Raw genomic sequence first — 23,249 nt, 5'->3', positions numbered from 1 at the left:
GATTTATGAATGGAATATTTTAAAATACCATTCTATGTGATCACTCCATCAGTGTCTCTTTGTGTTAAAAACAATAAGAACTTATGTTTGAATGAGGTAAGACCATTTGGTCATTTAAAAGCCAAATTTCAGAGAAAATCTGGTCAGATTTTGTGAAGGATAGAGTTATACCATATTACAACAACCCAGCAGCCTCTCTGATCAGTTAAGCTGTCTTGGAGGCAATTTGGAGAGCAATTGAATATTAAAAGTGTCTTTCAGGCCTGCTACACTGGGTTAGAATGATCACAAACTTAACGGTAGGCTCTTGCTTATTGCAAAGTGTTCAAAGATGCTATGAGCAGTCATTATCTGGTCAGTGTATTTTTGAGAAATAATTCTGTTTGACATGTTTAGTGGTCATTTATTCTGTTCTACCAATAATGAGTACAACTCCTGGTCCAGGCTTTGGTCTTGTCATGTCTGGACTACTGCAACTCTCGGCTGGCAGGAGTACCTCTTTGTATCGCCAAGCTTCCATCAATGATTCAAAATGCAGTGGCACATCTGGTGTCCTTCCAGCTGAGGTGGACACAAGTCACTTCTCTTTTTAGATCATTACGTTGTTTCCCCGTAGCAACACTTTTTACATTCAAATACTTGATAAATGCCTACAGCGTATTCGATGGGTCAACATCTATGCATACAAAGAAACTTGTGGTCCTACTCAACCACTCGGGTGTGCTGATGTATGGTGTCTGGTGATGTCGCCTCAGGGTAACATCAAATCTCAATCCAGACTCTTCTCACGTGTACCTGCTAGATAGTGGAATGAGCTTCCCACATCCATTTGAAGCTGTGATTCCCTAAATGTGTTTAAGATGCATTGGTAAACTCTCTTTTTCGGTGAATATCCATCTCACTGACATTAGCTGTTACAGAGGCCTCCATCCATCCATCCATCCATTCTCCAACCCGCTGAATCCGAACACAGGGTCACAGGGGTCTGCTGGAGCCAATCCCAGCCAACACAGGGCACAAGGCAGGAACCAATCCTGGGCAGGGTGCCAACCCACCGCAGTACAGAGGCCTCCATAATGTTTTTAACAAAGGCACATTTTTCCTCAATTTACCCCTCTGCTCCACAGTTGAAGATTACAAATCAGACAATTCAGAGGTAATTAAAGTGTGCATTGTAGACTTTCATTTAAGAGGATTTACAGTATGTACATTTCCGTCACTCCATGTAGATATGACAGCTGGCACTGTAGGTGCTTGGAACCTAGAAAGCAGAACTCACTTGCATTTTCTATTGAGCTTTTCACTTGTGATGATCAGTTTTGTAACCTTGTCCTGCAACACTTGTTCTCAGAAAGCCCCCCAGACTGCTGTTTACGTGACTATACTGACCACTTTTGTAAGTTGCTTTGGATAACATTACCTGCTGAGCAAATAAATGTAAATGTAAATTAAGGCTTGCAATCCAGGAGCCAGATTGTTTTTCTCTTGGAATGGTTATCATGATATTACAGAATCAAAGACATTTATACTGAACTAATGGTGCACTTGTGAGCTGGAGTGATGATTTTAAACTCCCAGCTAAATAATTGTGCAGGAACACCATGTCAGACAAGTGAACCAAAAGTACAATGCAGGATAGAAATAGCAACAGTTCTGATTTCTTAAGGAACATTGGCAATGTAGTGAGTTTAAAGTATGGTATACACATTCAAAGTAAATCAAAAGATGTTATGCTTCCCTACAGGTAAAATAAAATAAAGGTACTTAATACATAAGAAAAGGATGGAAATAAAGACTGAATGGTATATTTTTTAGAACAATATTTTTTCCTATTGTAAGAGATAATTTTTTAGTAATAAACAATTTTTGATTATTATTTACATAGTATTGATAATAATTCTTCTGCACATATTATTATAGACCAAACATATATAAGATCAAAATAAAAAAGGACACAGGTAGGACGTGAGCCATAATGCCACTGACTATCTCTATTGTCCTGCACCCGCTGTAGTCTGCGACCCAGATCACCCTTTCTGACTATCAAATGCAAAACAACATCACAGTTTTATCCACTCTTTTAACATTTAAATTTACTTTTTCTACACCTCAGGGCTAATTGGTAAAAACATTTTCCTTAAATTATCTGCCAATGGTGAGCAGTTTCTTGTCAGGCAGTCGGTGAGTCAGTAGGTTACAGAGGAAGCATCTTAAGGTCATTCTGGCCAGTCATCCTGCATTAGCACCTCCCCGGTCCAGTGTCACAGCGTCTGCGAAGGGAGTTACAGCTCCTCTGGTCAGGAAGGCTCATTTGGAGCTTATCTGAGCAATCGCTCTCACATCAGCTGTGTTCAGGGTTTTTTATACTATATATATTTTAACTTCAGTTTTTTCTAAGATTAATAGATATCATCCAGGTTGAAGTGCCCTGACTTGGTTTATTTAATCTGTTAAAATAATATTGTTATTGAGAGCAACCTTGCATTAATTATTTGAAACCAAAAAAGGTGACTGCACGCACTGCAGCTTAGTTCCCATTTTTTCACTCAATAGTAACAAAGATCTCATTTTTTATAGAAAAAAATAAGCAAAAAACATAATTGAAGCCAAACTTTTCAGAAATGATTTCCACTGCTCTTGTAATGACTGCTCTCCATTTAAACTGTCCACGTTGCTGTCACCAGTCCTGTCTCCTGTCCTTTAGGTCACTTCGTTATTAAACTATGTGCAGAACATGAGCTGTGATAAATGTACTCAAACCAACAGCCCTGATCTTTACATTCTTGATTTTCTTTTGTTGCCATCATGAGCTGACGAATTTGCCCTGAAATGATGTGAAGCAGAGAAGTAATTGGCATCTTTTAGTTTCATTTTGTACATATGGGGAATATTCACGATAGACAGAATTGGATCTGTTGCAAAATCCATCTGCATAATGCCTATCTATCTATCTATCTATCTATCTATCTATCTATCTATCTATCTATCTATCTATCTATCTATCTATCTATCTATCTATCTATCTATCTATCTATCTATCTATCTATCTATCTATCTATCTATCTATCTTATCCTGCCTACTACACTAAAATCTATCTATCTATCTTATCCCATCTACTATACTAAAATCTATCTATCTATCTATCTATCTATCTATCTATCTATCTATCTATCTATCTATCTATCTATCTATCTATCTATCTATCTATCTATCTATCTATCTATCTATTGTATCTTATCCCACCTACTATACTAAAATCTATCTATCTATCTATCTATCTATCTATCTATCTATCTATCTATCTATCTATCTATCTATCTATCTATCTATCTATCTATCTATCTATCTATCTATCTATCTATCTATCTATCTATCTATCTATCTATCTATCTATCTATCTATCATATCTTATCCTGCCTACTACACTAAAATCTATCTATCTATCTTATCCCATCTACTATACTAAAATCTATCTATCTATCTATCTATCTATCTATCTATCTATCTATCTATCTATCTATCTATCTATCTATCTATCTATCTATCTATCTATCTATCTATCTATCTATCTATCTATCTATCTATCTATCTATCTATCTATCTATTGTATCTTATCCCACCTACTATACTAAAATCTATCTATCTATCTATCTATCTATCTATCTATCTATCTATCTATCTATCTATCTATCTATCTATCTATCTATCTATCTATCTATCTATCTATCTATCTATCTATCTATCTATCTATCATATCTTATCCTGCCTACTACACTAAAATCTATCTATCTATCTTATCCCATCTACTATACTAAAATCTATCTATCTATCTATCTATCTATCTATCTATCTATCTATCTATCTATCTATCTATCTATCTATCTATCTATCTATCTATCTATCTATCTATCTATCTATCGTATCTTATCCCACCTACTATACTAAAATCTGTCTATGTATCTTACCCTGCCTGCTACAGTAAAATCTATCTTTCTATGTATCTAAATTTTATCTGACCAGTTATGAGTTAAAAATCTGACACTTTTCATCAGACATTTTTTTTTTTTTTTTGTGTAACCCTGATGTGGTCATTGTCCGTTTTCTGTTGTAGTAGTATTAACAGTTCCTTTGAACAGTAAAGCTGCATAACACACTCTGTGGTCAGTTATTATTGTTAAAGACCCTCTCATGTCATTCATATTATGTCAGAATGGTTAATAACCTGATGTTTGAGTCTTTCTTATTAGTAAAGTGTTTAGAATTGCATGGACTGGCAGTTTGTCCAGGGTTGGATCCTGCCTTGTGCCCTGTGCTGCCAGAAGACACTAAGACTATCCATGAATCTAAATTGGACTTTGCAGATTTAAGAATATATGTATGTATGTTTGTTTCATCAGAGCTTCTCCGGCCTCTTTCTTGTTCATCAATAATGATGCATTGTCTGTAGTCAGTAATTCTTTGCTTTTTTTCACTCCTCACTCTTTCGGGCTTATTCGTCCATCTCTGGATGCCACTCTGGAGTTTGTTTGGTCACTTAAGCAGTGTTGCAGACCTTCTGGTGTGTTGCATCATGTCAGGATTGCTTTGGTCAACTAAGTGGAGCTACGCATCTTTGGTTGATAATTCAGTAGACAAGCCTGTCATGTCAGTTCAGCATTTGCAGTTGCTCTGCTCAGTTGTTTTCTGTCATACTTCCTTTCATACACACATCTGTTTCAGAGACTTTTCCATCCAGACCTCTTAAATTAAAGCTTCTAGTCAGAAGCAGGAAAGTTGAGATGCTCTAGTCAGATTTACTGTGTGGTCAGAGATAATAAGTACGAGTGCCTCTGATGAGTATCTTAGAAAAGCTCTCTTGTATCCTCGAGCCGCTGAACAAACAACAAAGTCATTGTACACCCTGCACAAGCAACACCTGCATTTCCAGGTGCCGTGTCATGACTAAGTAGCTTCGTCCTTCTCATCTGTTTAAAAGTGTCTGAATATAACTCTGTACTCCATGACATGCACTTTATGTGCTGCTTCCATTTTAGTTAACTCAATAAAAGCAGGTTGAGCTTTCTAGTGTAAGAATGTCCATAAATTTCCCAGGTAGCTTCACTTCACTTGCATTATAAATGATTCCAGGTAGTGTTCTCCTTCCTCCCTATGAGTGTTTCAACTCCAACTTTTTGTCCTTAACAGGTTCCAAAAATCAAGACTATCCCTGAGGACCCAGAGAAGCCGAATGGCCTTTTATCAGATATCTTTTCATTTATCGCCCCTGTCCTGATTGTTCTGCTTTTTGCAGGAGTTGCTGCTGTCGTCTGGTATTTTGTAGGTAAGAATGTTCACTTTGTTTAAATGAAACTATGTTTTTCACAGGAAAGTACGAGTTTCGAAGTTTACCAAATTGGTTGTGCTCTAGCGGTGTAATCTGATATATTTGTTCAAGCTGGACTGCACTCAGATGCTTTCAGTTGGCATTCATCATGAAATCTCCCTTCAGGCATCCATTTTCATGGTCAAGGTCATGAAGAGGTAGAGCACTGTAGCAGAACAATATGCTGTACACTTTTGAGAACTTATTTACACTTTAAAAGCTTAGAGTTTAAATTGCATGTATTTAAAATACCACGTTGATTAGTGAAAACTGCAAATTTGATGTTTTCAGTGTATACAAAGTGTGAAAGATCAGCGTCGACACAGACTCAGAATAAACCTCAACACACACATTTATTTGCTTCTTCTTTCCCACACACAGTACACAAACCAAACAATGCTCTCTCCCTTTCTCTGTTCCTTCCTTCCTTTCCTTTTCTTCTCATCTGCCACCTCCAGTCCTCTCTTGCAAGCTCTGTCCTCTTCATTCCAACTCCAGCTCCCTGAATGGAGTGAGGTGGCCTTTTTTCTACTGCACATGGGAAGTGCTCCAGGTGCTTTCCGATCAATTTCCGGCAGCACTTCCAGGTGTGGCAGAAATGCTGCATGGGAATCCAGCTCCTCTTCTGGCAGCACATCCCAGTGTGGTGGAAGTGCTGCAGACCACGACTCCAGAGCTGTCCAGGCACCCCCTGGTGGTGGCCACGGACCCCAACAGGGTTGATCTTCTAAGCTCCAAACCCGTGGCCCTGATGCAACCGCGTCCCGGGGGAGGTACTGCTATTGATATGTCTTCTCCCCTGGTCCTCTCCTCAGAAGGTTGTCCCAACCGGGCAAGGACCCCAGTCGTCTATCACAGAAGATATAACTAACTAGCGGAAGTACCCCGCATTTCCCAGATGTACTTGTATAATCAGATAAGGTGAGAAAGCCACTGTTTATTAGCTTTTCTAATAATCATTTTGTCATTCTTAGTGTCCCGTCTGTCATGTACGTTACCTCTCTACCAATTTCACTCCTCTCATAAGCTGGTCTGTGATTGAATTCCATAATTGCGGTGACTCTTTGCTGGGTTGGAACCATGAACGCTATTTCTTTGTAATTCTGCTTTGTTGTGGCTTAATCAACAAATGTTTAATTGCACATGAATAAAGTGAATGGTTTGCTGAAGAGTTGAATCTATGGACTAGTGAAAGCCTCCTTGCAGTTTCACAGTAGTTCTCCGAATTATTACAGGACAAAGCACCAGTGTCTGTCTTCGATAAGGATGATTCATTCAACATTGATTTGAATTGCTGCAAATCATGATGCTGTATTGGCATCAAAACCTAAAACAACAAGTGCCTCATCACTCAATGGACTTGAATAAATGCCTTTCATCAAGTAAAAGTAAAATTTTCTGACGCTGTTCTCTTTCTGCTGTATTCTGAACAGCGACTCAGCATACACTAAACAAACTCGCATTTCATTCTGTTTCATTGTGACTTAAATAATAAATAATGTCGTGTTATCAGTTCATTTCAGAGACAGTTCCTACCAATGAAATTCTTACCTGCACCCCTGACCAACACAGAGCAGGTCATCATTGTCCTTGTCCAGCAGCCCAAATCTCGCTCCCTTGGTGATGCATAGGATGACATCACAAAATAATAGGTTGTTTCCTTTCACATACTGTTTCACAAAAATTGATCCCGATTTTTCTCTTTGATCACGCAGAACTTTCTTCTTTGATTCCTCTCTCTTTATAAAAGCAAAATTTTAATATACTAGCCAACCCGCGGCGTAGCATATGCCGCATAATTATGTATTGATGGGTGAACACTTCCTGAAAGACACAGTTGTCCAAATGGGGTTGGTTTTGAGGATACGACTGTAGGTGAATGAAAAGATGTAACTCTGGAGAGGGTAACATACAATACAGCGTTTTACACGCTGCATACAGCGATTCACATCGAAGTATAGACACTGCTAAGACCATGGAATACCCCTCACAAACTGTTTTACACACTGCATACAGCGATTCACATCCGCGACATGATTTTTCTTAGATGGTCCTGTCGCATCCACCCTCGCACTCGAAGCATACACACTGCCTGCTCATGTGCTCGGTTGCAAGAGCAACTGACAGAGACCCGCCCACCAACTCTAAGACCATGGGATACCCCTCGGAAACTGTTTTACTCGCTGCATACAGTGATTCACAACTGTCACAAACATGCCTCTTCTTTGATAGTACTGCCGTGTCCATCCTCGTTCTCGAAGCATACACACCGCCTAGTCATGTGCCCACTCGCAAGAGAAACTCATGGAGACCCGCCCACCAACTGTAAGACCATGGCGTGTAAAACAGTTTGCAATGGTGGACGCGGTCGTGCGTCATAACCAAAAAGAATACAGTGGAACCTTGGTTCATGACCATAATTCGTTCCAAAACTCTGGTCGTGAACCAATTTGGTCGTGAACCGAAACAATTTCTCCCATAGGATTGTATGTAAATACAATTAATCAGTTCCAGACTGCACGAACTGTATGTAAATATATATTTTAAGTTTTTAAGCACAAATATAGTTAATTAAACCATAGAATGCACAGCGTAATAGTGAACTAAATGTAAAAACATTGAATAACACTGAGAAAACCTTGAATAACATAGAAAACTAACACTGCAATAGTTTGCGCTATAGCGCTACCAACCACTGGCTAAAAACACTTTTTTTTTAATGAGATTTAAGCACACGGAAAAAAATGAACATTTGAAAAAATCCGTAATTTAATAAACCACCAAGAAAAGTAACATTGCAACAATGCACGCTACGAACCGATCGCTGTAAACAGAAGTGAAAACAAAATCAAGCCCAGTGCATTCTTTAACTACCTTCTCTACCTTATGAGTCCAGCCCCCTCTCTCTGGCGCTGCCTGTGTGTGTGCGCGGCTCTCTCTCTCTCTCTCTCTGGCTGCCTGTGTGTGCGCAGCTCTCTCTCTCGCGCTGCCTGTGTGTGTGCGTCTGTCTCTCTCCGGCGCTGCCTGTGTGTGTGCGCGGCTCTCTCTCTCTCTCTCTCTCTCTCTCTCTCTCTCTCTCTCTCTCTCTCTCTCTCTCTCTCTCAGGTTGCCTGTGTGTGTGCAGGGTTCTCTCTCTCTGGCGCTGCCTGTGTGTGTGCGCGGCTCTCTCTCTCTCTCTTTCTCTCTCTCGCGCTGCCTGTGTGTGCAGGGCTCTCTCTCTCTGGCGCTGCCTGTGTGTGTGTCTCTGTCTCTCTCTGCTGCTGCCTGTGTCTGCGTAGCTCTCTTTCTGGCGCTGCCTGTGTGTGTGCGTCTGTCTCTCTCCGGCGCTGCCTGTGTGTGTGCGCGGCTCTCTCTCTCTCTCTCTCTCTCTCTCTCTCTCTCTCTCTCTCTCTCTCTCTCTGGCGCTGCCTGTGTGTGTGTCTCTGTCTCTCTCTGCTGCTGCCTGTGTGTGTGAGCGGCTCTCTCTCGTGCTGCCTCTGTGTGAACCGAGGTTCTACTGAGGTTGACTAATGAAAAGTCAACGTGGCTCAGAGGTGCATGTGGAGTCTAGCAGAGGCGAACGTGAATGACGCCCAGTGTTGTGAGTTGCGGCATCCGAGTTGGTGGGCGTGGCTCTGCGAGTTGTCATCGTATCCAATGGTCTTAGAGTTGGTGGGCGTGGCTGTCTTGCGTGCTTTCCACGGGTGGCTTCTTGTCGGCAGCTTAGTGAATTATATATATAGATGATGATAATATGATGATACGCCACATAACACCAAAATGATACTATAGAACAGGGGTGTCCAATGTATTTATCACGATTGACGGGTAGATTGCAAAGGTAGTGCAGGTAGATCGCGTTGCATTCAAAAAAAATTTTTTTTAAACTTTAGTCTATCACATATCCTCCCTATGGCATTTTCCACTTGATTGACATACTGGGCGGCCAGTCTGAGATCTCTTTTCTTCTAACACACTGGTCATCCCGTACGCACGATCAAACTTGCAAGCTACTGCAAAAGAAGGGATTTAAAAAAATATTTCTTTGGGGAGAGTATGGGCTGGATGTGGAATTGGAACAGGATTTTTTTTCTCAGAATGTCACAATCGAAGTGCGTTTGTCTGATCTGTCAATCTATCATTGCTATTGCAAAGAAGGAAAATGTGGAAAGGCACTTTCGAACTGTTCATAAAAACTATGAAACTGACTTCCTTCCGAAAAGCGATCTGAGAAAGAGAAAGGAGAGGGAACTAAAATTGCAGTTAATCGGACAGCCGTCATTTTTCACTCGGCTGAATTCAAAAGCAAAGGCAGACACACCGAAGCATCGTTCCGGGTGAGTCACTCGATCATTAAGCATAAGAAGTCCTTCCAAGATGGAGAGATGATAAAAAGAGGCCTTCGTTGAGATAGATGGCTAGGGAGAAATTCCTGCTGAAATTTCAAGACCCCTGGCCGGAGAAAAAGGAGTTTCTCCTTGTCATTAAACATGCAGAATACAAGCAACCTAATAATGATCAATGGCCGCTAGGCTTGGCATTTTTTTTTCCGATTTGACCAACATGTTGAGTGAGCTTAATTTACAGCTGCAAGGAAAAGAGAACTCCATGGTCAATATGATTAGCTCAGTTAATGTTTTCAATCGAAAAATGCAACATCTGTCCTCAAAGCTGCAGCGCCTTGATTTGGGGAACATCCAACACCTCGCGTCAGAGCTGGAGACGCAATGGAAGGCATGTGCGTAACTTGACAGCATACGCTACACAGAGCAGATTGAAAATTGCCTGTCAGACTTTGACAGATGGTTTCAAGACAGCTTTACTTGAGCCAATCGCTACATTTAAGTGCTATCCATTTAGGGAAGATATTGAGGGTGATTCACTCACATCAAAAATTGCAACACTGTTTCACCTAAAACTCCTCTACAGTGGAGGATGAGATTTTGACACTACAGGATGACATTCAGCTGAAATCTGGAGCACATGGACAGTTTTGGAACTTACTCACAGAGGAAAAGTACCCAAACATGAGGAAATGTGCTGCCTCCTTGACTGCATTATTCGGCTCTACTTATTTATGCAAGTCAGCCTTTTCCCACATGAAGATTATTAAATCCAAATACTGTAGTGACCATAAATGCATTGAATTGTTATTGTGCCATAAGGGTTATTCAGTTATGCAAGGTAAGACAACATATATTTTATGTATAAAGTATACTCAGTGTATATATATATATATATATATATATATATATATATATATATATATATATATATATATATAATGTATATATCTATACTAATAAAAGGCAAAGCCCTCACTCACTGACTCACTCATCACTAATTCTCCAACTTCCCGTGTAGGTAGAAGGCTGAAATTTGGCAGGCTCATTCTTTACAGCTTACTTACAAAAGTTAAGCAGGTTTCATTTCGAAATTCTACGCTTAATGGTCATAACTGAATCCTACTTACGTACATATATATGTCCATAGCCTGCAGCTCGGTCGCCGTGTGAGGCGGGGTTGTGTCCTGCGTCTCCCGGCCTCCCACGTAGTTGGCTGCCTGCCTATATTGCGTCCCCCATCCCCACGCCTCCCACGTAGTTGGCTGCCTGCCTATTTTACACGTTTGGAGAACCGCCACTACCTCTTAAACATCTTAGATTCACAGGTGACGATTTGAGTAGTGGACACTTTGATGTTTATGAATGTTTCAACCCTCAAAAGCTGGATGCGAAGTTATTGATGAAACCGGTTGTATGCTTACAACGCTTGACAGATACCGAATGTCACTTCAACACAACAAGTCCTGCAAATACTAACGTAATTGAAACAAACCATGAAACTCAAACTGATTATGACAGCAGCAATCCAACCTGTGAGAAAACAGTAAAAAGGAGGCGTGTCATACGTCGTGGTACATTTTATGATGCAGCTAGACGGAAACAACTTCGTGACGCTGCCGCCAAATACTCGCAGAAAAATCCACAAGTTAATAGACACGCTGTCGCTAAATACTCGCACGCAAATCCACAAGTTTAATAGAGCTTCTGTTTCTATGTACGATCCCAATAATAAAAAACGGTTCATAAGAAAACAACAGGTTTGGCTCAAAAAAGCCGATTGTGGATTTGTGTACAGCCACCGAAACTTTGTAACGGCACGAGATTTCAGGTCACGTGTCTGCAAAAGAACCTAATTAATGCAACTATTTTTACTGGCAGTGGCTCAGGGGAGAGAGTTTTTATTCCTCGCATCCCCGTTATACCCTCTGATCTCCCATTTCAATTCAAACGCCTCCAATTTCCAGTAAGGTTCTGCTTCGCAATGACAATTAATAAGTCTCAGGTACAGACCCTACAAAAGGTTGGCATTGATTTGAGGCAAGATTGCTTTTCACATGGCCAACTGTACGTTGCATGCTCAAGAGTAAGCTCAGCGCACAGCTTGGTCATATTACAACCAGACGGGCGAACTGACAACGTGGTATACAAAGAGATCCTTAACAAATAATTATTGGTATATTTTCCCTCAGTTTAAAAATGTTTACTTTTCTTCTTAATAACAATTTTAAGGCAGTACTTTGCCACTGCGAAGCGCGGGTATTTTGCTAGTATATATATTCATAAATATCGGCACCAGTCAACTTCTTCTCCACTCCTCAGGCATCCTCTCACTTTCCAAGATTCCATTAAACAATCTGGTTAAAAACTCCACTGCCTTCTCTCCTGAACACCTCCATGCTTCCACAAGTATGTCATCTGGACGAACGGCTTTTCCATTCTTCATCCTCTTCATAGCTGTACTTACTATTTATGTATATTTTTTTGGCCAGAGAAACTGCATGCTTCAGGAGATGAAACTGGTTTAATTTTAGCTGAATTCATAACCACATCTGAAAGTGACATAGAATGAGATGAAAAGAATCAGCATCATGCAAAGCCAAACAGAAATTGCTCATTTGCAACATATAAATTTAAACACAATGAACTGAGAAAAAGAAATGATTGCATGGATTTTTATTGTTGACATGTTTGCTTTCACCTCATTCGCAGAATGAGACATTTCAGACTTTAACCTGGAGTCACCTCATGAATGACAAGCCCATTTCAATTTGCTGTGTGGCACATGAGACCTGTCCCAGATCGTACTCCCAAAATTATTATTGAGCCGTGGGAGCGTTCAGAGAGTGTTGTGTAATCACTTAGCTTGATCTCTTGTCAAAAACAACAACACACTGTTTGTTCAAAGTGGTTCGCTCGCAGACTGTTGTAGATCCATCCCTAGGGAAGGACATTTTGGCCCTGACATGTTATTTGCAGCCATCGTCTCCACATTATTAAATGTTTCCACTGTGCTTTCAGCAACTGGAGACTTTGAAAAAGATTTTGATAAACCTCATAAAACCATAACTCCACTTTGTATTGCAACCAACCCCAGATATTCATAGACAGATAAACTTGTGCGTTTCCTACCTCATCCTTTATAAGCTTGCCATAAATTGATTCTCTAAAGACTGAACGATTCCTGTTCTGCTTTTAAGTCGGCACCCTTGACAAATAAACAGCAGTTGCTTTTTCATAATTTGATCTGACTTTTTTCACCCAGGGAACTAAAACAGTTATGTAATATTCTGGCATCAAGCACATGACCCAGAGGACCATGTGGCTTCCCAGCAACTGGCAATTACACAGCAAATTGGCCAGTGTTAAATTAACACTAGAAAGCATATCTGTGAAAACAATGTTTCCATATACATACTTAACTGATGACACTAAGAGTTAATTTAATATTGAACAATATGTTGTGTGGTGTGATGTACAGTCACAGGAAGAGCTCAGCAAGTGAATGAAAGACCACAGTCAGGAAACACCAAGACAGGTAACTAGGGAGAGAAGCTACACACCAAGCTAGTGGATAGTAGGAATGAGTTCAGTGCTGCCCTTTTAACAATCACAGCTACAAAAGCAATACATTAAAGGTCAGTTCTAGATGATAAAGATGCATATGCCCCCTTAGTGGGGAAAATTGGAGGCATGTCAACATTTGTGGTGAAAGGTGTCTTAGTTACAATAATTTAAGGCTAACTACTGCACTGAAGTAGAGGATGCAATTACAGTATCTATCTGTTCCATAAGTCTGGACAAACATGGCAGCACTGTGAGGATTATGTATTTTCATTTCTCCAACATCTTCAATACTATCCAGCCATCCCTGTTAAGAAGTAACCTCAGAGATATGCAGGTGGATGAGCCTGTGGTGTCCTGGGTAATGGACTCTCTGTCAGGTAGACCACAGTTTGTGGGACTCAAGAACTGTGTCTCTGATATGGATGTCAGCAACACTGGAGCACCACAAGGAACAGGCCTGACTCCATTACTCTTCATTCTGTACATTTCTGATTACAAATATAACAGAAGATCATGTCACTTATAGAAATTTTCAGATGATTCTGAGTGTTTTGATAAGCAGGATGAGATAAAGTGTAGGAGTCAGGTGGAAAACTTTGTTTCTTGATACAATGAGAATTGTCTGCAACTAAACATCAGCAAAACCAAAGAACTGCTTATTGACTTTCACTGCATCAAAGAGCCTCTATGTCCGGTCACTATTCAGGGAGTGGATGTAGAGGTGGTCCACTCCTACAAGTACTTGGGGGTCTACATTAATGACAGAATGGACTGGTCTTCGAACACACAAGAATTCTATAAGAAAGGAGAGAGCAAACTCTTCTTCCTTAGGAGACTCTGTTCCTTTAATATGGGAAGTGACATCCTTCATATTTTCTATAACTCTGATGGCCAGTGCGATTTTCTAGGTGTGGTGTGCTGGGCTGGTAACATCACTTTCAGAGAGGCCCACCAAATCAACAGGATGATTGAAAGGGGATGCACTCTGGACCCCCTATAGGTCGTAGTAAAGGAGAGAATTTAAACAAAACTGACTGCCATTATGAACAATGTTGCACATCCTCTCTCTGACACACCAACACTGAGGACTTTCAGCTAACAAATCATTCAGCAGAAGTGTGTCAAGAAACACCACTGGTGGCCTTTAGAAAATAGAAATACACCTGCATTATGTCTCACTGGGACTGTCAATCAGTAATTTTCTTTCTTTTGAATTGTCCTGCTTTATAGTCATTCTGGTGTGTGTTCAGACCAATGTGTGTGTATATTTATTTATTTACTTAGTTATCTACCTATTTACAGTATGCATGTAAGGATCTTCTATAAAAAGCCAAATTTCCCCCTGTGGACAATTGAAGTCTATCTATCTATCTATCTATCTATCTATCTATCTATCTATCTATCTATCTATCTATCTATCTATCTATCTATCTATCTATCTATCTATCTATCTATCTATCTATCTATCTATCTATCTATCTATCTATCTATCTATCTATCTATCTATCTATCTATCAAAGGCAAGGTGTTTCAAAAGGTAATGCACAAAGTCCATTTTTAGGTGTGTTCACTTGAAGAGCTTGTAAGTCTTTAGAACGGCTGTATTGAAATGCTATTGGCTTTAGTGCATCACTATTGGTGTGCCTAAACAGTTATGGGTTTTACTTCAGCACAACTTGATTGGTTTGCTTGTGCACACATTGGATTTCTTTTTATTTCAATTTATTTATAACACTTAGTTTGCTGGAACATAAATTGGTTAGCTGGCAGTTGCATACTTTAGCCTTGTGCATACATTGGACTCAGCACAGATCAGTAGGTTTGCTGACATACATATTGGTTTGCTGGAGCACATTCTGGATTCAGCACGACTCTATCGATTTTCTGGTGCACACATTCAGTTCTGTGCAGCGTGCAGCTCAATCACTTAGTTGATATACTGTACAGTACATATCTGTTTGATAGTGCACACATTGGATTCGGCATGACTCTATCGATTTGATGGTGCACACATTCAGTTTTCTGGTGCACACATTCAGTTCCGTACAGCTTGGTCACTTAGTTGATATACATATCTGTTTGGTAGTGCGCGCATTGGATTCGGCACAACTCTATCGATTTGCTGGTGCACACATTCAGTTTACTGGTGCACACATTCAATTTAGTACAGCTCGGTCACTTAGTTGATATACATATCTGTTTGTTGGTGCACACATTGGATTCGGCACGACTTTTATCGATATTCTGATGAACACATTATGTTCCGTACAGCTCAATCACTTAGTTGATATACTGTGCATACTGTATGTGTTTGGTAGTGCGCACATTGGATTCGGCATGACTCTATCGATTTTCTGGTGCACACATTCAGTTTTCTGGTGCGCACATTCAGTTCCGTACAGCTTGGTCACTTAGTTGATATACATATCTGTTTGGTAGTGCGCACATTGGATTCGACATGACTCTATTGATATGATGGTGCACACATTCAGTTTGCTGGTTCACACATTCAATTTAGTACAGCTTGGTCACTTAGTTGATATACATATCTGTTTGTTGGTGCACACGTTGGATTCGGCACGACTTTTATCGATTTTCTGATGCACACATTCAGTTCCGTACAGTTCAATCACTTAGTTGATATACTGTACATATGTGTTTGGTAGTGTGCGCATTGGATTCGGCATGACTCTCTCGATTTGATGGTGCACACATTCAGTTTTCTGGTGCACACATTCAGTTCCGTACAGCTCGGTCACTTAGTTGATATACATATCTGTTTGGTGGTGCACACATTGGATTCAGCACAACTCTATCGATTTTGTTTGCAAACACATTGGATTCAGTAGAGCTCGATCAGTTTGTGACCCACATAGGGGTTTGTTAGCACACACTGGATTCAGCCGTTTTGCTGCTCTACATATTGAATTCAGCACAGCGCGATCAATTAGCCTACGCACATATTACTTTGATAGAGCACAGTCTGGAGTTAACACAACTCTATCCATTTGGTGGTGCCCACATTGGATTCAGAACAGCTCAGTCAGTTTGCTGACACACATTTTGGTTTGTTAGCACACACTGGACTCAGCACAGTTCAATCAGTTAGGTGACATGCATATTGATTTGCTGGTGCTGCACACAATGGATTCAGCACAACTCATTCGATTTGTTCACAGCTCATTCAGTTAGCCGACACACAGATTGAATTCTGCTGGTGCATGCATTGGATACTGCACAATTCTTACTGGTTTTCTGGTGCACCCATTGGATTCAGTATAGCTTTATTAATGATGGGTGATTAGCAAGAGATTTGTTCGTTTTTTTTTTATGTCTCTTTTCAGTGGATCATAGGAACCAATTCGTGACCACAAACAAATTGATTCAGGAGAGCTCAATGGGAATGCTAAAGTACACGTGTGATGCCGCCAGAGTACTTTTTTTCTTGGATGTTTAAAGGACAAACACAAGTACTGCCTGTCTGATTCATGATTCTCATTCACTTCTCCGATGGTTCTTTCTGGTTGCAGGGCAGCTGGTGCCTATCCCAGCATCCACAAGGCGCAAGGGAGGAATAACACCTGGACAGGGCACCAGTCCATCATAGGGCAAACACACACAGATACACATAAACACTAACTAGGACCAATTTAGCATTGCCAATCCACCTGACCTGAATGTTTTTGGACTGTGGAAGGTAACTGGTGCAAATTGAGAAAACCCCCTAGTGGGAAATGCATATTTGTGAAACTGTGTCATTGTGTAATTTCATATTTTAAATGTACCCTTAAGTATACTTCATTAGAGTTTTTTGTGATACAGAAGGAAAAATGACATTTTGTAATGCTTTTCAGTAGGTCAGGTTTAATATGCCAGAACAATACCTGGAAAGAAACTGCATACACAAAGAAAGCAATAACATGCTTTCAACAGTAAAGTGCTTAAACTCTTTTCAACGATAACATAGTGTATAAGTTGCCATGTTGGCCATTTAATAACATGCGCATTCTGAAACTATTTAAGATTGTGGCTGGAGTATTTAAGGATGATGAATAAGTGAAGATTTTAATGTTGTAAATCCTGATAGGAGAATAATTAGATTGTAATGAGGCATCCAAAAAGAAATTATAGCATTCCTATACACAGACATCTGCGGTAAGAATTCTTTTACAAATTCATAAAAATTGTAATTTATCAAGAATAGCAGACAGTTTCAGATAGTGGTTATAGATACATTTATTATTTGTTTAAAAGTGCCTTGTGCATGGAGATTATAAAATTGTGACAAATACTAGTTTATAACTTAGTATTCCCAGTTACAATTATTGCATTATCACTAATGCATCAACACTTTATCAATGTGCACTTAACAGATTGTACTTTATTAAGAAGAAAGAAAGTGATGTCAAAGCATACTGTGTAATTGGGAATGGGGTGATCTAAGATAGAGTGTAGGTGGATATTTCCACATGTTTGTTCTAGAAAGTAAAACAAATGACACTTGGTCACATAAAGAAGCAAACAGGACAGGAGAAGGAAAATAGAATTGTGGGGGAGCCGGCAAAGGCCTAAAAATATTTGAAAGTTACATAACGGCAGATGGAGTCACACAAGGGTTCTGAACTTAATGAGAAGGTAGCTAACCTGCGTTGACATAGAGAATTTGTCCAGGTGTTCTCTACAGATGTATTGTTCACCCTTGAATTGGCATGGGAGGAGACTTCTAGACTAGATAGGTAGAAATACAATACGTGAGTCATGGTTGCATACAAGGGCAAGGTAAGAGATGTACACTGCCTTAGGGGCATCAACCCCAGAGCTAGAGGTGTACAATAATTTTCTGGACTCTGATAACTCTGAGGTGTCGGGCAAGAATGAGGAGGCTCTTCTAGTTGAGGGACCGAAATAAAAGCTTAGCTCCGGTGACAGTGAGTATCTTAAAGTATGTTGGATTCCTGGTGAATTGGTGGGAGACCAGTACACATTAGGTGCAAAGCTATGGAACAGAACTGACAAGGTGATAGTCTCTGAATTTCTGCCTTTGTAACGTACCAATCCAGGCAACACACGAGATTAGATTTAATTTGTGCTTTAAATCTTGTTGTAGGATAGAGCAGTTAAGGGTTATAGCACAATAGGTCACTTTTTGAAACAGAGTAAGCTGTCCTGTCAGGAGGGGTTTTATATAAACCAGAGAGAAACACTGATGTATTGTGTAGGCAAATGCATAGGTTAATCAACTTTGAAATGTCCAGCCTGCCGGCAATATGCTAAAATGAAATCAGCAATACATTAAAAATTGCTCAATTTAATACTTGAAGTATATACCATACATACTGGCATTTAAGATCTCCCGTGGATAAGTTGGGACTTGCTTTTGCCGTTTAATTTCTGGTATTTTATAATGTCGGTCATATAAGTCGAATGCGGAAAACTCACACTATTGGTCCAAGAGATTATGATATGCTAACGCCCACCTGACAGAGTAACCACAGAGCACACGGCCATTTTTTCTATATGGGTGCAGCAATGTGCTGTATCAGCGTGTGCTCCTAACCTCTCTCACTATTCTGCCTACGCAACCACACGGTAATACCCGAACTCTTCCGATGAGACGTTTGCACTGTTCTGTGTTTTTTGTTTCTCACACCCTCATACACCTTTATCGCAAGAGCGTCCCTTAACTACGATGGAGCGTTCAATCAGAATAAAATATGACGCTGGTTTTAAATTAAAAGTCTTTGAAGTGGCAAAAGAAACTGGTAACTGTGCTATCTCAACAAAATTTAATGCGTCTGAGAAACTGGTGCGAGATTGGAGGAGGCAAGAAGAAAGAAATAAAATTAAGTGTCGCATTTTTGAACGGGCGTATAAGTCGGGGTCTGATTTTATAATCGTTTATTCAGGTTTCAAGACCCGAATTATACATGAGCATATACAGTTTATATATATAGTATAGGGCGGCACGGTGGCACAGTGGGTAGCGCTGCTGCCTCGCAGTTAGGAGACCTGGGGACCTGGGTTCGCTTCCCGGGTCCTTCCTGCGTGGAGTTTGCATGTTCTCCCCGTGTCTGCGTGGGTTTCCTCCGGGTGCTCCGGTTTCCTCCCACAGTCCAAAGACATGCAGGTTAGGTGGACTGGCGATTCTAAATTGGCCCTAGTGTGTGCTTGCTGTGTGGGTGTGTTTGTGTGTGTCCTGCGGTGGGTTGGCACCCTGCCCGGGATTGGTTCCTGCCTTGTGTTGGCTGGGATTGGTTCCAGCAGATCCCCGTGACCCTGTGTTTGGATTCAGCGGGTTGGAAAATGGATGGATGGATAGAAGTCCACCCAACACACAGTGCTCCCAGCACCAATCACCCTACTCACAGGCCTTTCTCTTAATGTCTGTGGGCCGCCTTTCCTCTCCTCATGGGAGCTTTGTCCTGCTCCCGCTCCCAACTCTAGCTCCGTGATTGGAGTGAGGCGGCCCTTTTATTTCCACCCAGATGTGCTCCAGGTGCCTGATGACGCTCTTCCGGCAGCAATTCCTGGTATGGTGGAAGTGCTGCCCTTGCACCTGGAATCACTCCGGGTGTTGCTGGAAGGATCCTCCTCCACCTTCCCAGGTGTGGTGGAAGTGCAGAGCTCCTGGGCTTTAGGAGACTTGAAGCGCCCCCTGGTGGCAGCCACAGGCCCCCATGGGTTTGTGCCTCCTTGCTCCATCCCCATGATCCCCTGCTTATCCAGGGCAGTTGCCGCTTCGCGGCCCGGGGGATGTACTGACTGCCTCCCTGTCCTTCCAGGCATCCCAGCTGGGTCTGGCCCACAGCCTCCCGTGACATATATATATAGTGACCGAAAGAACGAGATCGCGAATACAAGCGGCTGAAATGAGTTTCCTCCGCAGGGTGTCTGGGCTCTCCCTTAAAGATAGGGTGAGAAGCTCAGTCATCCGGGAGGGGCTCAGAGTAGAGCCGCTGCTCCTCCGCATCGAGAGGAGTCAGATGAGGTGGCTCGTGCATTTGATCAGGATGCCTCCTGGACGCCTCCCTGGTGAGGTGTTCCGGGCACGTCCAACCGGGAGGAGGCCCCGGGGAAGACCCAGGACACGCTGGAGGGACTATGTCTCTCGACTGGCCTGGGAACGCCTTGGGATTCTCCCGGAAGAGCTAGAAGAAGTGGCTGGGGAGACGGAAGTCTGGGCATCTCTGCTCAAGCTGCTGCCCCCGCGACCCGACCTCGGATAAGCAGGAGACAATGGATGGATGGATGGATGTATATATATATGTGTCTATATATATATATATATATATATGTATATGTATTTATAAATCAATAAGACGTCCGTCCATCCAGCATCCATACCCTTGACCAGGCGTGAAGTTGTCAGGCATCCACAAGAGGGTGGGAATGTCCAATGAATAAAGTGAAGTGGCCGGTGTAAGACAGTAAATCATGTGGTGTACATCTGTGTGTCCAGACGTTACAATGTCCTCCATCCACAACAGGGCAAGAAGCACAAATGAAGGGAATGTAAGGGCTAAAGGTTTGTTGTAAAAAGGCAACAGGATCCACAAGGCGTATCAGGTGAACAGAACTACGTAAATGCACAACATGTTCAAAACAGACGTCCTTACCATTGTAAAATATTAAAATGGGCATTTCTCTATGCTAGTTAAACATAAACAAAAAATAAAAGGCTTGTAATTCAAAAAATTGGGGAGACATTTTCAATAGGTAAATTAAAATATGAGTCTACTTCAAATAGGAGATGAGCCACATCGTTGTGATGATATGGGGATTCGATTGTGAGCTGCCAGAACAGTCACCTAGTGTGTTATAGACCCCTAGCACAAGTATCAATGCTTATATGCAACTTTTTATAATATGCAAGATTTTTATAATAACCTCAATAGAAAAGCGTTTTTTAATGTGTTATTCCATAAAAACTCAGGATATATTTCAGGGAATCATTTTTCTATTAAAACTAAAAGTGCTAAATTTAACTTTAGTAATTGAACAATTGTGGCAAAGTCTAAAAGGGATACACTTGGCCAGAGTTCTAAAAGTGGAGATAATAATAATAATAATAATAATAATAATAATTTTTATGTTTTATTTATGTAGCAACTTTCATACACTCAAGGAAACTTTACAATTCAACAAAAACACTTTAACAAGACAGTAGAAGTTACACACAAGAAAACGAATAATACTCAATGAGTTTGAAATGAATAATAGATTTTTCATCATGAAGACTGAGAGGAACAGCATTCCAAATTTTAGGGGCCATCACAATGAAAGCTGCTCCCCATAGTCACTAACCTGTATTTAGGTACGGTGAGTAAGTGAGGGTCCGATGATCTTAATGCACAGGCAGGAGTGTAAGGAAGCAGCCACTCAGACAGGTAATGAGGGGCTAAACTATGAAGAGCTTTAAAGGTGAGAAGAATAATCTTATATTTGATTCTTGATCAGACTGGTAACCATCATAGAGGGGACAGGAGTGATGTGAGCAGATTTTTCTGTGTGCGTAAGTAAACAAGCAGCAGAATTCTGAACATACTGTAATCTATTGATATATTTAGTCTGGAAATGACTGAGAAGCAAAGAAGTGGATATATGAGTATTTTACATGCAACAGAGAAGAAGTCCATCCTTTAATTGACAAACAGTAGGGAATGAGAAACCACAGTGAATGAATAAGAAGCTCAAATAGCAGCATCTAGGTAATACATACAATAATAATAATAATAATTCATTACATTTATATAGCGCTTTTCTTAGTACTCAAAGCGCTATCCACACAGGGAGGAACCGGGAAGCAAACCCACAATCTTTCACAGTCACCTTACTGCAAAGCAGAAGCACTACCATTGCGCCACCTGTGAGGAGGATACAAGACAGTTAAGGCCAGGATTAACCATAAAGCTTCAGAGGACATGAGGACAACAGTTACAAGGAGGGAGACAAAAATTCACAGAATTGTTATATATCAAAAACTCTGACATTGTGTTGTATGCAGGTTCCACAAGAAACAAGCTCTTTATGAACAGGTCCGTCAATGTCGAAAAATGTGATCATCATCGTCTCTTCAAGAAAATCTGCCATATTGGCTTGGAGAAAAATAACTGGCAAAGTCACCTGCACAATTGTTGAATAATCACCAGAAATGCACACTCGATAAACTTAGCACGATGGCCCTGAGTGGCGATTAACCAAACTGTAGGCATACAATACCTGGTTGGCATATTTGACAACTCCACCCTATTTCAGTGCTATTGACCGATTCTGGGAATTTTTGGGTCCTCTCTCATAAAAAGGAGAACAGGAGTGCTAAAAAGCAGTTAGAGAGAAGTCCTGCAAGAAAATGAAATAAATGATCCAAAAAGTTTATTTTAATATTTTAGTAGAAGTAGAATACCCAAGAAAAAGGTGGTGTGTTAGGAACAGTAAAGGTACAATTAAACATGTAATGCTGTAAATTATTATTTTTCACAAGTTTTCATTTATGAAGAAGTTGATATTTCCCCACTAACTACTGCTTGTTCTTCTTCTTATGTGCCTTCTTTGTGTTGAGGCTTAGCAGACACGTCTTTCCCCTTCCCCTTATCTTCTGCCTTTCTTTATTTTACCCCCAATTTTTTCGATGTTGACCATTGTTTTAGGTTATTACCCCACTTTCTTTTTAGTCTTCCCTTGTTTCTGGTTCCATCTTTCCTCCTTTCTATCACCAACTATGTCATTTTCAACATATCTTTATCTTTCTTCCCATCATCTCCTTCACCATATTCATTTCTGCACCCATCTTCTTCATCACTTCTTCATTTATCACCTTCTCTGTCCAACTGATTTTTATTATCTTTCTGTAGAACCACATCTTGAAGGTTTCCAGCCTCTTAATAGTGGCTTTCCAGATGTCCATGTATTGCTACCCTAACTTAACCCTGGGAAAGATGTATTTTGTCAGTAATTTCTTTATAAAGTCAATACTCAAGACTCCTTCTCAGGAATTTTT

At 40.6% G+C, this 23,249-nt stretch overlaps 1 protein-coding gene across 2 annotated transcripts in view; it reads left to right on the top strand.

Moving 5' to 3' along the window:
* The window catches only part of LOC114661971 (transmembrane protease serine 6), a 97,045-nt gene that overhangs the window by 4,330 nt on the left and 69,466 nt on the right, over positions 1-23,249 (top strand). For both annotated transcript variants that reach the window (XM_051935124.1, XM_028815243.2), the window contains exon 2: positions 5,186-5,321. In XM_051935124.1, coding sequence (XP_051791084.1) covers positions 5,186-5,321 — 136 coding nt within the window. The remainder of the gene's footprint in view (positions 1-5,185; positions 5,322-23,249) is intronic.

The sequence above is a fragment of the Erpetoichthys calabaricus genome, chromosome 12 (genome assembly GCF_900747795.2).
Source record: "Erpetoichthys calabaricus chromosome 12, fErpCal1.3, whole genome shotgun sequence".
NCBI classification, from domain to species: Eukaryota; Metazoa; Chordata; class Cladistia; order Polypteriformes; family Polypteridae; genus Erpetoichthys; species Erpetoichthys calabaricus.
Note: the sequence above shows the minus strand (reverse complement) of the source record. Positions and strands in the feature narration are given on the sequence as shown.